This window comes from Natator depressus, chromosome 1 (genome assembly GCF_965152275.1).
Source record: "Natator depressus isolate rNatDep1 chromosome 1, rNatDep2.hap1, whole genome shotgun sequence".
Classification (NCBI taxonomy): Eukaryota; Metazoa; Chordata; order Testudines; family Cheloniidae; genus Natator; species Natator depressus.
This window is the reverse complement of record NC_134234.1, coordinates 2,199,415-2,215,545: the sequence shown is the minus strand read 5'-3', so window position 1 is coordinate 2,215,545 and position 16,131 is coordinate 2,199,415. Positions and strand designations below refer to the sequence as shown.

General features: G+C 47.4%; 1 protein-coding gene across 1 annotated transcript; it reads right to left on the bottom strand.

The window, feature by feature from the left end:
- Nucleotides 1-10,174: 10,174 nt before the first annotated feature.
- Nucleotides 10,175-11,122, bottom strand: LOC141996517 (olfactory receptor 52B2-like). The gene has a single exon (XM_074968635.1). It carries the CDS (start codon nucleotides 11,120-11,122, stop codon nucleotides 10,175-10,177), a length of 948 nt encoding a protein of 315 aa, XP_074824736.1.
- Between the last annotated feature and the right edge of the window lie 5,009 nt (nucleotides 11,123-16,131).

Here is a 16,131-nt window from a genome sequence, read left to right as displayed (position 1 = left end):
TACAACCAGGGGCAGCCAAGTTAAGCTCCAATAGAAACCCCTTCCATCCTTTAGTGATTTTGATTACATTATCCAATAGTCAAATAATTTTGATCAGATTCTCTCTCCACCTGCTGCCTGCAGCAGTCCCTTATAGACCATTTCTGTGGGAAAAGGGCCCATTTCCCCTCAGAATAGCTGTAAAGGATTCTGGGGACAGAAGCCTAGTGGTGGGAGTAGCCACCCTACCTGACCCGCTTGGATAATTTAATTACCAAGCTTCCATCCCATGTGACTGCACAGAGTTGCACATACAGTTACAGTGATATAACTGGGTTTTATCATTAAACAAAAACTTCCTTCTTGTACCACCACAAATGTTACTCTTTTAACCTCTTCACAACAGGTACCTTTTACCATTTCCACAACTCCCAAATGTTTACTTTCCTCCAAACCCTGTATTATCAATTTTTGCAAAAGCTATTTCTAACCTTTCACTCACTTCTTTAAATCACTTACTCCTACATTTAGTTCTTTAAGGTCGTGCATTTTGTCTGCAACAACTTAGCCACCAAGTACAATTATTGCCACACGGCTGCCTTAACCTGTGCTGTCTTCACCTTGAGACTGTTCAAAGAGGCAGTAAAACATTTGTCTCCATGGATGCCCATGGATCTTTTACTCCAAAAAATTCCAGTGGAATACAGCAGACCTCCCTCATACTTTGTCCAAAATAACCAAAAACAGCTCACATAAGTATCCAAAGTACCCTCCATTGAAACTTCAGAAAAACAAAAGAGTGTGGCAAGGCAGGGGGAGAGGTGGAAAGAAACCAATTAAGCCTGTCAGGTCAGTTTAAAGTATAGGCTACCAGCAGCAAATTAAGTAAACCGAGAAAAAGAAGGAAAAGAAGAAAAGGACATAGTTAGCTCTGAGCCAAGAGTAGGTTCCCTGGGTTAAAACAGTTGGGAACCCTTATCCCCAGGTTCTCATTCTGGCTCTGGGAGAAGAGTGGGGGTTGTTACCTGCTCCTGCAAACCCTGCCATTTTGCACATTGAAACCTTTTTTTTTTTTCCTTCCCCTTCTTTCTCTCCACTCCCCCAGGACCAAGTCCCAGCTCCAGTCTCTAAAGGTCGTCGTTAACTCTGCTTTTGACCCTAAACCCTGTTGTACCAAATCATCTTTAACCACCCCTAACTAATTTACAACCCTTCAGTAGCCCTTGCTGAAGCAGCACCAAACTTGAAAGATTCCTGGCAGCTTCCCATAATGCTGCTCTTACTTCAAACCTCTCACAAGGAGACTGAAGTGCCTCCTTTCCCTGGAAGGCATCCAGTCTCCATGGGCATGGACCTTCTTCCACTACACATATACCAAGGAGGGTGGGCTCCTCAGCCACCCCCCATCCCTCTGGGTCCCCTAACACTTCCTCCATTTCCTTTTTAATCTCATTCCAGGTTGACCCCTGCACCTGGTATGGGCCCTGGTTCTTCCTTATCCATTTATCCAAGAAATCCTTTACCCTGGCTTGCCAGAACCTGCAACTACCATCACGAGAGTTCGCGATACCCCCTCCAAGCAGCTGCACGGACTGTTGGGGAGGGGGACTTACAGGCTGCCACTCACCTATCCGATGCGATGTATCCAAGTCACAGCACCAAGATGTTAGGGGCTTGTTCCTTCACCCACTCACTTCCCTGGTCCTTCTCGCATGAATAGAGAGCAACAATACCCGAAGTCCAAAGGTGCAAACAATTCAATGTTTATTGGGGTGAACTTCCAGCAAGCATGATTCCAGTTTCCTTCCTTAGTGTCCCCCTTCCCAGCTCTGACACCACAGAGCCTTACACCTGTGTCCCTGTTCCCGTTCCTCCCCTTAGCCAAACATGATTCCAATGTATAGGGTAATCCTATTCTACAAATGATAATTTTTCCATTGATACATTACATGACAAACTTTATATAAAACACATCATAATCATATCACCATTGTAAATATGGGGATGGGAGGGTGTTGCTTTGGGGCACATAATATCAGACCTCGCCCCTTAGTTTACTGCAGGAGTGTTTGTCAATGACTAATGCAGTGGCACTGTGCCCAAGGCCTTAATTAGGTTTTGACCCACAACTCCCAAGTGTTGCAAACACTGTGGTCTCACCCCCAGGTGTTCTTACAGAGTTCTGTGTACCTTTCAACACTTTGTAGATCAGTCTAGTGATATCAGGGGGCTGATGACCTATTACTGTGGCTCTTTGGCAATGTACATTGGTAAATTCTGGCTCCTTCTCAGGCTCAGGTTGGCCACCCCTGGTGTAAGGTTATCTCCGGTGTCTTGGTATGCCAGGGTCTGCTGAAGTGAGGATGTAAGTGGACTTTGCATGTTCGCTAGCCCTCTGTGGAGCTTAGAGGAATGGGGTAAAACAGCACATGCTTCCCACCAAGTGCAATCGCTCTGTCTGTGGTTTATTCACAATAGATGCTAGTGTCTGCTCAAAATCGTCAGCTCGAGAAGCCATCTCATCCATGGTTTTCACCTTTTTGTCCCACAGACACTGTTTTACATCATCTTAACATTCACTTAAGAAATGTTCCTGATCAGAAACATCAACCATTCCTTCAAAGCTTGTAATACCTTTGCCCCTTGCCCACTTCCCCATCAAATCCTTCATTTTATTCACATATTCCACAATACTCATACCAGCACCCCTCTGAGGATTAGTAAATTGGAACAATAATTGTACAATAGCTTCTTCCATGTGGAGGGAAACAGAGATACCAGCATAGATAGTGGGAAAGTCCAGGCACAAGATGGAGTCCAATGTCACATGAGCTGGTCACATGCCCATGCATGTATGTTACACAGGCATTTTTACCTTGAAAATACATTTCTTTGCAACAATCTGTTGCTCCAAATTTCCCTACTCGGTGGTTGTCAGGGGAGGGAGGAAGGGGCCATGATCCAGGGCTCACTTGTGGAGCTGGGAAAGGAAGGGGCGGGGAGAGAAGACTTCTTTTACACAAAGGGTATTCATTAGATGACTACATTTCTCATGCAGCTGCAGTGCTTATCAATTCTTACAAGCAACAGGGAGGGTAAAATATGGCAACTTATCTATCAAACAAAGAAATACTTCCTGCTTCTGCCTTTTCTCCCTAATGCCATGTCAGCACATATCAGGGTTCCCTCCCCACTCTGAACTCTAAGGTACAGATGTGGGGACCCAAATGAAAGACCCCTAACCTTATTTTTACCCACTTAGTTTAAAAACTCCCCAAGGTACAAATTTCCCTTGTACTTTGGATGAGGTAAACACTGCCACCACCAAGTGATTCAAACAAACATTTTGGGAGGGCCACTTGGAACCCTATCTCCCCGCTAATATCCCTCCAAGCCCTACGCCCCTTTCCTGGGGTGGCTTGAGAATAAACAGGATGAGCACAGACCAAGCTTGGGTTTTTAGGGACACTAAAAACCCCAGTCAGATTCTCCAAAAACTGAACTTGATTAGAAACACAAAGAAAAGATAAAAGAACAACTCTGTAAGATCAGAATGGAAGATAATTTCACAGGCTGTCAGATTCAAAACATAGAGAATCCCTCTCGGCAAAACCTTAAGTTACAAAAAGACACAAAAAGAGGAATACACATTCCCTCCAGCACAGTGAATTTCAGAAGCCAAAACAAAAGAAAATTGAACGCATTTTCTAGCTAGGTTACTTACTAACTCTGTAGGAGTTGGATGGCTTGCTTTCTTGATCTGTTCCTGGCAGAAGCATCACACAGACAGACAAAGCCCACCACCCCCCGCCCCAGATTTGCAAGTATCTTGTCCCCTGACTGGTCATTTGGGTCAGGTGCGAATCAGGTTAATTGAGCTTCTTAACTCTTTACAGGTAAGAGGATTTTATAGTAGTGTATCACAGCTTCTTAACGCCTTCCCTTTATATTTATGATACGCCCCCCAAATCACAGATAGTTTGAAACACTGGCTGTGATTTCTTCCTGGAGCTCAGAGAAAACAAAATGAATAAGACACATGCATCTCTAGATATGCTACTAACTGTATAAAGACTAACACCATTTTCCACATCTAAAGGACGATTTTAACCAGTTGATTCTTGGAAACTTTCATGGGACAGTGCATCAGCCACTTTGTTAGAAGCTCCTGAGATGTGTTGGATGTTGAAAGCAAAATCTTGGAGAGCTAAACTCCACCAAAGATTTTTTTTGTTATTTCCCTTGGCGGTATGAAGCCACTGTAGCGCGGCATGGTTGGTTTGCAGGTGGAAACGCCGTCCCCAAACGTATGGGCGTAGCTTTTCCAGAGCGTAGACAATGGCGTAACATTCCTTTTCCATGATTGACCAGTGGCTTTCCCTCTCAGACAGCTTCTTGCTGAGAAACACTACAGGGTGGAATTTTTGATTCAGTCCTTCCTGCATTAAGACTGCTCCCACACCACGCTCAGATGCATCTGTGTTTACTAGGAACAGTTTGTCAAAGTCTGGGGCCCTTCGCACAGGGTTAGACATGAGTGTCGCTTTAAATTGGTTAAAGGCCTTCTGACACTCTTCGGTCCACTGAACGGCATTTGGCTATTTCTTTTCCTTAGGTCTGTCAGCGGGGCGACGATTTGTCTGTAGTGCGGTACAAATTGCCTGTCATATCCGGCCAAGCCTAAAAAGGAGAGGACCTGTTTCTTTGACTTTGGGACAGGCCCTTTTGGATAGCATCTACCTTGGCCCCTAGGGGATTGATAGTTCCTTAACCCACCTGGTGTCCAAGGTAAGTCACTCTGTTTAGGCCTATTTGACACTTCTTTGCCTTAACAGTTAGTCCTGCCATCCTTCTGCACTTAAAGACTTTTTGTAAATGCTCCAGGTCTTCTGCCCAGGAATCCAAAAAGATGGCCACATTGTCAAGGTAGGCAACTGCAGATTCTCCCAATCCCACTAGGAGACCATCTACAAGTTTTTGGAAGGTGGCGGGTGTATTCCGCAGCCCGAAAGGGAACACATTAAATTCATACATCCCAACAGATATGATGAAGGCTGACCTTTCCTTGGTGGATTCCTGTAGAGGTACTTTCCAGTACCCCTTTGGTTAAGTCTAAGGTAGAGATGAACTGAGCTCGTCCCAGTTTCTCCAACAGCTCGTCTGTGCGTGGCATTGGATTAGTTGTCTGGGCGATTTACAGCATTTAGCTTACAGTAGTCCACGCAAAAATGTATCTCCCCATCTGGTTTGGGAACTAGAACCACTGGAGATGCCCATGCACTGCCGGAGGGGAGGATTACCCCCATCTGGAGCATATCCTGGATCTCCCGGTCTGTAGCAGTTTTAGCTTGAGGAGACACCCGGTAAGGTTGGGCTCTAATTGGGTGAGCATTACCTGTGTCAGTGGAGTGGTATGCCCGTTCAGTCAATCCTGGGGTGGCTGAGAACATCGGCGCGTAGCTAGTGCACAGCTCCTTGATCTGCTGTCGCTTCATATGCCCAAGGGTCATGGAGAGGTTCACCTCTTCAAAGCCACCAGCACTGTTCCCTTCGTAGTAGACACCTTCAAGCCACTCAGTGTCATCTCCTCTCTGAGCTGTAATCTGACAAACCTTTAATTCTCTGGAATAAAAGGGCTTTAGAGAATTAATATGGTACACCTTAGGCTTTCAGTTTGAGGTGGGGGATGCTATGAGATAATTAACAGCTCCTAGGCGCTCTTGGACCCTTAATGGCCCTTCCCACGATGCTTCCATTTTATGGGCCTGGAGCACCTTTAAGACCATGACCTGGTCCCCTACCTTGAAGGAACGCTGTCTGGCATGTTTATCATACCAGTCTTTTTGCTCTTCCTGAGCCTCTTTCAGGTTTTCTTTAGCAAGGGCTAAAGAGGTCTGGAGGGTGTTTTGAAGGTTGGTTACAAACTCCAGAATATTAGTTCCTTGAGAAGGTGTAAACCCCTGCCATTGCTGCTTCACCATCTGTAATGGCCCCTTAACCTGGTGTGGATTGCACCCTCAGCAAGTTTGCAGATGACACTAAACTGGGAGGAGAGGTAGATACGCTGGAGGGTAGGGATAGGATACAGAAGGACCTAGACAAATTAGAGGATTGGGCCAAAAGAAATCTGATGAGGTTCAACAAGGACAAGTGCAGAGTCCTGCACTTAGGATGGAAGAATCCCATGCACCGCTACAGACTAGGGACCAAATGGCTAGGCAGCAGTTCTGCAGAAAAGGACCTAGGGGTTACAGTGGACGAGAAGCTGGATATGAGTCAGCAGTGTGCCCTCGTTGCCAAGAAGGCCAATGGCATTTTGGGCTGTATAAGTAGGGACATTGCCAGCAGATTGAGGGACGTGATTGTTCCCCTCTATTCGACATTGGTGAGGCCTCATCTGGAGTACGGTGTCCAGTTTTGGGCCCCACACTACAAGAAGGATGTGGAAAAAATTGGAAAGAGTCCAGCAGAGAGCAACAAAAATGATTAGGGGACTGGAACACATGACTTATGAGGAGAGGCTGAGGGAACTGGGATTGTTTAGTCTACGGAAGAGAGGAATGAGGGGGGATTTAATAGCTGCTTTCAACTACCTGAAAGGGGGTTCCAAGGAGGATGGACCTAGACTGTTCTCAGTGGTAGCAGATGACAGAACAAGGAGTAATGGTCTCAAGTTGCAGTGGGGGAGGTTTAGGTTGGATATTAGGAAAAACTTTTTCACTAGGAGGGTGGTGAAACACTGGAATGTGTTACGTAGGGAGGTGGTGGAATCTCCTTCCTTAGAAGTTTTTAAGGTCAGGCTTGACAAAGCCCTGGCTGGGATGATTTGATTGGGGATTGGTCCTGCTTTGAGCAGGGGGTTGGACTAGATGACCTCCTGAGGTCCCTTCCAACTCTGATATTCTATGATTCTATGATCACACTAATCTCTGATCTCCTAACAACAGCCCCATGTGTCTGCAGATACTGTTCTTTTCTCCCCCCAGGCATCTTTCTGCAGATCAGTCTGTGTGCTATCGACCCAGACATCCTGGGCATTTACAGTCTATCAGACCCTATGGAGGCCAAGGCGTTTTCTCTATTTTTCTTAATAATCAACTCTAATATTAAATATACACAAATACACAGAGCACAGAGCCTGAGTGTTTTCATCTCCTTTTAGGAAGGTCCCTTAATTACTGTTTACTCCTAAAGGTGGACAAAAAGCACAGAAGTGCAGACAGGTTTGTCTCCAGCCTATTCCCATTCAGATGATCGATTCACCACTAGAGGCTGAGCAAACCCCACTGGGATTCCACAGAGCTATATTACAAATGGTGCACCCCCTGTGTCGGCTATTGGCATCGGATGTTGCTGCAGAAGCTGATGTGAGAGAGGTGTGGGACACGGCGACCTCATGGTGATTCCCAGGGAAGATGCTTCCATCCCAGAATTCACAGGTACCCATCTCTCATTGAGAAACTCACCTGCTCGACAAACTCAGTGCAACCTGGGTGTGATGGAATAGAGAATAGGTCTCTGTGGTCCTTTCCACTCTGCACGGCCATTAAACATCCCAGGGCCCTTGCCACTGGTGATGAGTTTGCTTCAGTATCACTGGTCAAAACATCTCTCTCTTTTCTCTGAGTCCCTATTGACCCTGGCTTATGGCCTCTCACCCCAAGATGACTGCATTTCAGTTGCACAGTCGCTATTTCAGGATGAAATTGGTTCATAGATGAACAACACAAGGCCAAATTCGGAGGCTGTGGCCCACAGTTTGCTCAGGACCCAGTAAGGCCAAACTCCCCTTTGAGTATGAACTGAGTAAAGATGTCAGGAACCAACTGTGTGTGAAAGAGCAGAGACTGTCACCTCCTCGTCTTGCATTTCCGGGCTCTGGCTGATAACGCAGAGGCACTTGCCTGACTTTTATCTGCTGGAAAGCATGGAGGTGGAAGGGCTCCTCACTGGAATAATTATAAGAATGTTTCAACATGGGTGAGACATCTTATCTCCTAGCTTCATTTGAGAAGTCAGCTGAAATGTTATGCATGAAACGTTCAAACAACAGATGAGCCAGAAGCAGACACACAGCATGGGAAATTTCAATCCAAATGGTTAAAGTTTGGTAAACTTATAAGCAACTGAAAATGAGGTCTTCTTACTGAATGTATCAGAGACCCCGAACAAAAGGCAGTGCCCCCATCGCGACATACAATGGCCAATCCATTTCTGAATCCCATTTGGCTAAGCACGTTCCTCCAAGTGATTAAGGGAAGTTTTGGAACAAATTGATAAACGTAACTGTCAAGGTTCCTCCTCCACTCTGAACTCTAGGGTACAGATGTGGGGACCTGCATGAAAACCTCCTAAGCTTACTTTTACCAGCTTAGGTTAAAACTTCCCCAAGGTACAAATTAATTTTATCCTTTGTCCCTGGATCTCCACTGCCACCACCAAATTCTAACTGGGTTTACTGGGAAACATAGTTTGGACACGTCTTTCCCCCCAAAATCCTCCCAACCCTTGCACCCCACTTCCTGGGGAAGGTCTGGTAAAAATCCTCACCAATTTGCATAGGTGACCACAGACCCAACCCTTGGATCTGAGAACAATGAAAAAGCATTCAGTTTTCTTACAAGAAGACTTTTAATAGAAGTAAAGGAATCACCTCTGTAAAATCAGGATGGTAGATACCTTTCAGGGTAATTAGATTCAAAACATAGAGAATCCCTCTAGGCAAAACCTTAAGTTACAAAAAAGACACACAGACAGGAATAGTCATTCTATTCAGCACAGTTCTTTTCTCAGCCATTTAAAGAAATCATAATCTAACACATACCTAGCTAGATTACTTACTATAGTTCTAAGACTCCATTCCTGGTCTATCCCCGGCAAAAGCAGCATACAGACAGACACAGACCCTTTGTTTCTCTCCCTCCTCCCAGCTTTTGAAAGTATCTTGTCTCCTCATTGGTCATTTTGGTCAGGTGCCAGCGAGCTTACCTTTAGCTTCTTAACCCTTTACAGGTGAGAGGATTTTTCCTCTAGCCAGGAGGGATTTTCAGGGGGTTTACCCTTCCCTTTATATTTATGATAGTAACAGTCATAAGTTACCAGCACCAGATGGTATTCACCCAAGAGATCTGAAGGACCTCAGGAACCAGTTCTATATTAATGCAGAGAGACTGTCACATCCTCTTCTTGAATTTCAAAGCTATGACTCTTAACAGAAGGATTGCTATCTGTCTTTTATCTCCTCTAAGGCATGGAGGTGCTAAGGCTCTTAACTGGAATAATTATAAAAGAATTTCAACATGAAGAAGAAATCTTCTGTCCTTAGCTTCATTTGAAAAGTTGAACAAACTGTTTTGCCTGAAACTTTCAAAAAAACAATTCACACCGAAGCAGACACCCAACGTGGGAAATTCCAGTCCAGATGTTTAAAGATTTGTCGAACTTATAAGAAACTGAAAATGAGGTCTTCTAATTGAAGTAGTCAGATAAACTTAATTAATGGTGGTGCCACCTATAAAGGCCAATCCATTTGAGAATCCCATTCAGTTAAGCTCTTTCCTCCAATAATGACTGTGGCGAGGAATGCCACAAACCAAACATCACGGAATCACAGAATCATAGAAGATTAAGGTTGGAAGAGACCTCAGGAGGTCATCTAGTCCAATCCCTTGCTCAAAGCAGAACCAACCCCAACTAAATCATCCCAGTCAGGGCTTTGTCAAATCAGCCTAGATTGGGGTGGGGGAGGGTGGGAAGGTGGAGATGATCCAGCAAGTGGATGGGGTTGGAGACGAGCGGAGCGAGCAACAGGGTGGGGCTTTGTGGGAAAAGGCAGAACTGAGCTGGGGCATTGGAGGAAGAGGCGGAGAAGCGAGAGGGCCCTTAGGGAGATGGGACAGTGGAAGCTGCCTTGTGGAAAGAGGTGGGGCAGAGGGAAGGGCCTTGAGGAATAGACTGGGTAGGGCGTGGCGCCCCAGAGGTTGAGTTAAAAACAATTAGAAAGGTGGCAATCCTATGAGTTGTACACAGACCGATTCCTCAGTTTGTCACACTGACACAGCACAGTAAGGCCAGGAAAGGATTTAATGTCACTTTGACTGTCCAGTCAGGGATTCAGGGAAGGTGGCCCAGCACCATGTCACCAGCCAGCTCTGCATGGAGCTCAATCTCAGAATCAGAGCACATGAAGTGAACTTTAGGTTCCTTTATGAGTAAAGAGATGGAGCAGGCTGTCCCGGATCTGTTTGGTCCTCACCCCGTAGATGATGGGGTTTAGCATGGGGGGCATCAAGAGGTACACATTGGCAATGAGAACATGGAAATGCAGGGGCACATTCTGGGCAAATTGGTACATGAGGGAGATGAAGAAACGTGGGATGTAAAAGGCTAAAATGACAAAGAGGTGGGAGCCACAGGTTTCAAAAGTCTTGAGCTGGGCTTCCTTTGTGGGGAGGCTGAAGATGACCCTGAGGATCTGGGTATAGGACACAGCGATAAAAATCCCATCCAGACCCATCACACAGAATATCACAAAGAGGCCATAGTAACTACTGACGTGGGTGTCGGTGCAGGCCAGCTTCTCCACGGCTATATGCACACAGTATGGATGGGGGATGATGTTGGTTGTGCAATACGACCACTGTCTTACCAAGAAGGGATAGGGCAGTACGACCATGCCACTGCGCAGCACCACGGCCAGGCCAATTTTGGCCACCATCAGATTTGTCAGGACGGTGCAGTGTCTCAGGGGATGGCAGATGGCCACGTAGCGATCCAGAGCCATGGCCACAAAGATCCCAGACTCCATCACAGATGAGATGAGAATGAAGTACATCTGGGTGAGGCAGGCACTGAAATCGATCTCCCTGGAATTGAACCAGAAGATGCTCAGCATTTTGGGCAGGGTGGAAGTGCACAGGACCAGGTCGGTGACAGCCAGCATGCAGAGGAAATAGTACATGGGCATATGGAGGTTTGGCTCTGTCATCACGATGAACAGGATGGTGAAGTTCCCCAAGACAGCGATGGTGTACATGGTGCAGAAGGGGATGGAGATCCAGACATGGGCTGCCTCCAGGCCAGGAATGCCCAGCAGGATGAAGGTGGAGGGGTTCATCAATTCAGTTGTGTTGGAATCTGACATGGAGTCGGGGAATAGGTGTCTCCTGCTTTGACCATGTGTTTCCCTGACTTCCTGTATATGTCCAGGGTGATGGTCGCAGTTCAATTACCTGGATGGAGAGACAATGTTAATATGAGACAATGCAGGCACTACTGAGAGGTGTTCTTATGGATGAAGCAGATCAGTTGCTCTTCACACACTGAAAAATGACATTTTCATAATTCAGAGAAATGAACTATGAACAAATGACCTTACTAATCTCAATTCCATATTTTATGGTGCTCCCTGTCTCAATAATTGCCACACATTGTGGTGTGGGAAACCTTACTGGGCACCAGGAGGAAACACAAGTGTGGATACTGGTTATCCATCATTGTTCCTTAGGCCTTGGCTACACTGTCAAGTTTTTTTTCGTGAAAAAGCAGTTTCTGACGAAGAAACAGTGGCTGTGTACACACTGCAAAGCCACTTTCAATGACGGAACTCCTCAGTTTCAGTGACAGAATATAACCACCTTGACAAGAGGCTTAAGGCTTTTTACGGAATAGTTTTGTTGATTTTATAGCTGAAATGGGCTCTGGAAGGCATCCCACATTGCCCATCTTGAATGCCCTGGTGAACAGTTTCAACTCCTCTCCCCTCCATCGAGGTGAACAGCTTTCGCCCATCCCCCTTTAAAGTCTCGGAAAATTTGAAATTCCCCTTCCTGTTTGCTGGGTGTGGAGTGCTCACATCACACCTTCCCAGGTGGCCATGGCGGCTCAGAGCTTGGGCCAATGTGGATCTGCTGGATCTGCTCAGTATTTGCGGAGGGGAGGCTGTGCTGTCCCAGCTGCGCTCCAGCCGTAGGAATGTCAATACCTACGGGAAGATTTCATGCAGCTTGTGGGAAAAGAGCTGTGATCAAGACACACTGCAGTGCACAGTGAAGGTGAAGGACTTGAGACACGCGTACCAGAAGGCAAGGGAGGCAAACAGTATCTGTGGTGATGTGCCACAGACCTGCTGTTTTTCTAGGAAGGTGGATGCTATCCTCAATAGTGACCCATTTCCACCACCAAGAACCCTGTGGGTACTTCAGCAGGGGTACTCCTGTCAGTGTAGTTAATCCACCTCTCTGAGAGGTGGCAGCTCGTTCGATGAAGAATTATTCAGTAGACTTCTTGCTGTATATACCAGGGTTAGGTTGCTCTCGCTACATCTCTTAGGGGTGAGATTTTTTTTCTACTGCAAAAAGGAGCAAATGCAATTTTCGTTTGCAGTAGCAGAGGCATAGCATGCCAGTCACGGGAGGGGAGAGTAGCCCTTTTCCTGGTGATGGTGAGGCCTCAGCTGGAGTATTGTGTCCAGTTTGGGTCTCCAATATATAGGAGGGATGTAGAGAAACTGGAAAGGCTCCAGAGGCAAGTGACGAAGACGATCGACAGGATGGAATGCAAGCCATACGAGCAAAGGCTAAAGAAACTGGGTATGATCAGTTTGGAAAAGGGAGGATTTGGGGGGGACATGAGAGGGGTCTTGAGATACTTGAAAGGCTGCCATAAAGAAGATGGAGGAAAGTTGTTCTCTGTGGCCACATAGGGCAGGGAAGAGGCAATGGGTTCAAACTACAGTTTACCAGATTTATATTTAATCTCTGATAAACTTCCCAACTGTAAGAACAGCAGGATAATGGAACAGATGCCCAGGCAGGTTGTGGAAAGTCCTTCACTGGAGGTTCTCAACAGGAGGCTGGACACTCATCTGTCTGGGGTGGTTTAGACACAACAAATCCTGGATCTCGGCAGAGGTTAGACTAGCTGATCCTTGCAGCTCCTTCTAACCCTGGTGTCGACCAGGTCTTACTCAATCACAAATTATGGAGCTCAATGCTGGGGTAACGGGGAGAAATGGAATGGCCTGTGTAACACAGGAGGTCAGGCTGGATGATCTAATGATCCCTTCTGACTTTAAACCCTATGAATCTCTCAATACAGAAAGTAGTTCAGGCATTTATATTTATTCTGTATCATAACACACAAACAAGGGACCATTCAATTAGATTGAAACTCTAAACATATAAACTGTTAAAAGAAAATTGTTTACATAATCCATATTTGGCCTGTGGAACTCCTTGCCACAGACATTATTGGAGCAAAGAGCTTAGCTGAATGGGATTCACAAATGGATTGGCACAGTTGGTGGTGCTGGTGGCATCACCCAGAGTTAAGTCTATCTGGCACCTTCAATGACAAGACTTCATTTTCAGTTGCGTATAAGTTTGCCAAACATTAACTTGAAATTTCCCATGTTGGGTGTCTACTTCCACCTGAATTGCATTTTGAAAGTTTCATGGCATAACAGTTCAGCCAACTTTGTGAATGAAGCTAGGGGAGAAGGTGTCTTGCCCATGTTGAAAAATGGTCATATTTAAGGGCATGAGGAGCCCTGGCACCTCCATGCTTTTCAGCAGATAAATTCTCGTAAGAGCCCCATCCCCTCCCCCGCTCCGTTAACAGCCAAAGCCCTGAATTGCAAGGGGAGGAGGTGGCGGTCTCTGTGCATTAACACACAGTTGGCTCCTGAGATTTTACTCAGTTCTTACTCCAGACTGGATGTTTTTTTGGAAGATCTGCTTGAGGGCTTGTCTACACTTAAAACATGACAGCCGGGGTGCCACAGCGCTTCACTGGGACCTGAGCAAACTATGGCCCACAGCCTCCGAATCTGGCCTTGTAGTGGACCTCGACTAACAACTTTCGTCCTGAAGGATCCACTGTGTGACGGAAATGAAGCCACCTTAGGGCTGGAGCCATCACCGAGGGTCACAGCAGAGGGGCATTTTGGCTAATGGTACTAGAGGAAATTCAGCACCTGTGGCAAGGGCCCTGGGATCTTTAGTGGCTGTGCAGAGCAGAAATAGATTCAGACCTACTCTCTGTCCCCTCATGTGTACATTGCACTTGGTTTGTCGAACCGAAAGAGATGGTACCTGTGATTTCTGAGACGAAAGCCTCTTCGCCAGGAATCCGCCTATGTTAGCCGTGTCCCACACTTCTCTCACCCCGATATCTGGAGCAGCACCCACGCTGAGAGCTGACACGGGGATGTGCACTGTTTATAATACAGCTCTGTTCAATCCCAGTGGAGTTCGCTCAGCCCCTCGGGGAGAAGCGGTGTCTGGATGCAAACAGGCTGGAGACCAGACACTCTCTAGCCAGTCTCCTTCTTTCCATGGCTGCACTTTGTGTTTGTTATCCAGCTTTAACAGTAAACAGCAATTAAGGGACCTTCCCAAAGAGAGATGGGAACTCTTGAGCTCTGTGCTAAGTCAGAGGGGAATTGGCTGCTCTGTGTATGTATGTGTATTTAAAAATTATAGTTGATTACTAAGAAAGCTAGGGATAGTGCCTAGGTTTCTTAGGGTCTGATGCTAAGTACCCAGGATGGAGGGGTAGATAATAGACAGACATATCTGGAGAAAGATGACTGAGGGGAGACACGAACACTTTCTGGAGGCACAAGGGATTTTCACTATGGGATCAGAGATCAGTAATTCTCATCAGTAACTATTATCATACCACGTAGAACCTTTCACTGAAGGATCTTCAAAGATGTGGCAAAGGGAAGTCACTATGAACATATCCCCATTATATCCATAGGTAAACTGATGTAGAGGGAGACATGACTTGGTCAAAGTCAAACAGAGAATGACAGACAGAACCAGTGGTGAGCTGGAGTCAGTTCGCACCGGTTCCCTCGAATCGGCTGTGAAATTTAGAAGCTGTTAAATTTAGAAACAAAACATTGTTCCTCGTGGGGGTTGTCCCTCGCGGTCTAAAAGGGTTTCTAAATTTAACAGCCAGCCAAAAGTGGCACCAACTCCGTGGGGGCTCCAGCCCCGGAGCACCCACGGGGAAAATTTGGTGCATGCAGAGCACCCACCGGCAGCTCGCTGCCTGGCTCCAGCTCCCCTCCACTCCGCATTCGCGTCCTCCCCTGAACACGCCTCCCTGCTCTACTTCCCCGCCCCTGCACCTCGGCTTCCCGCGAATCAGCTGTTCGCATGGGAATCGGGGGAGGGGGGGCTGAGAAGCACGCGACAGCTTCCCGCTCAGGCCCAGGGAGGCGGAGGTGAGCAAGAGCGGGGGAGCACCAGGAGAGCCGCCCATGCCACAACAGGTAACCCAAGGGGCAAGCAGGGGTACCGCTCCCCACCCCAGCTCACCTCCACCTCCCTGGGCCTGAGCACGAAGCCACTGCCTGCTTCTCAGCCCTCCCCGGCTTTCCACGTGAAAAGCGGATTTGCGGGAAGCCGGTGGGGGGGGAGCGGAGAAGCATGGCAGGGCGGCGCGTTCAGGGGACGAGATGGAGTGGAGGGGAGCTGCTGGTTGGGGCTCTGCACCCACCAAATTTTCCCCGTGGGGGCTCCAGCCCTGGAGCACCCACAGAGATGGTGCCGAAGGCACCACTTTTGATGTGATCGGTGGCGGGAGCGGCCGCTCCCCCTGCTCCCCCCCCCAGGTACGCTCCCCCGCCCCTAGGAGCCAGCAGGACCTGCCGGATGCTTCCTGGGAGCTGCCCCATGTAAGCACCACCAGGACTCCCCACCTCACCCCCCGGCAGGTCCCTCTGGCTCTTAGGGGCGGGGTGGGGTGGGCACCCACTACGATGGCCCATGAGACCCTCCTACCCGGTTCTGGTGGCAGTCAGGGGAGAGGGGAGGGGGGTGGGGCAGGGGTCTCAGGGTGCAGAGCAAGAGTCCCGGGGGAGGGGGCGGGCCACGACCCCCTCGTGGGGTGAGGAGGGAACCGGTTGTTAAGATTTTGGCAGCTCATCACTGGACAGGACCCAAGAGTCCTGACTTCCCTGCCATAACAGCAGTCTCTCCATCAGTAACTGGATGCGTGATAACAATAACAATAACAATAGATATGCAGGCCTGTCTGTAAAGGCCTATACTCGAAGAATTTAGGTGTATTCTTATCACTTAGCTAGTTCTAGAGGTATAAAAGAAAGAATCAAAATCACTGTCTGCCGGTGTAAGGGCT

What these genes read in the sequence shown, in the direction of transcription:
- LOC141996517 (XM_074968635.1), bottom strand. Translation starts at nt 11,122, where the DNA reads ATGTCAGATTCCAACACAACTGAATTGATGAACCCCTCCACCTTCATC.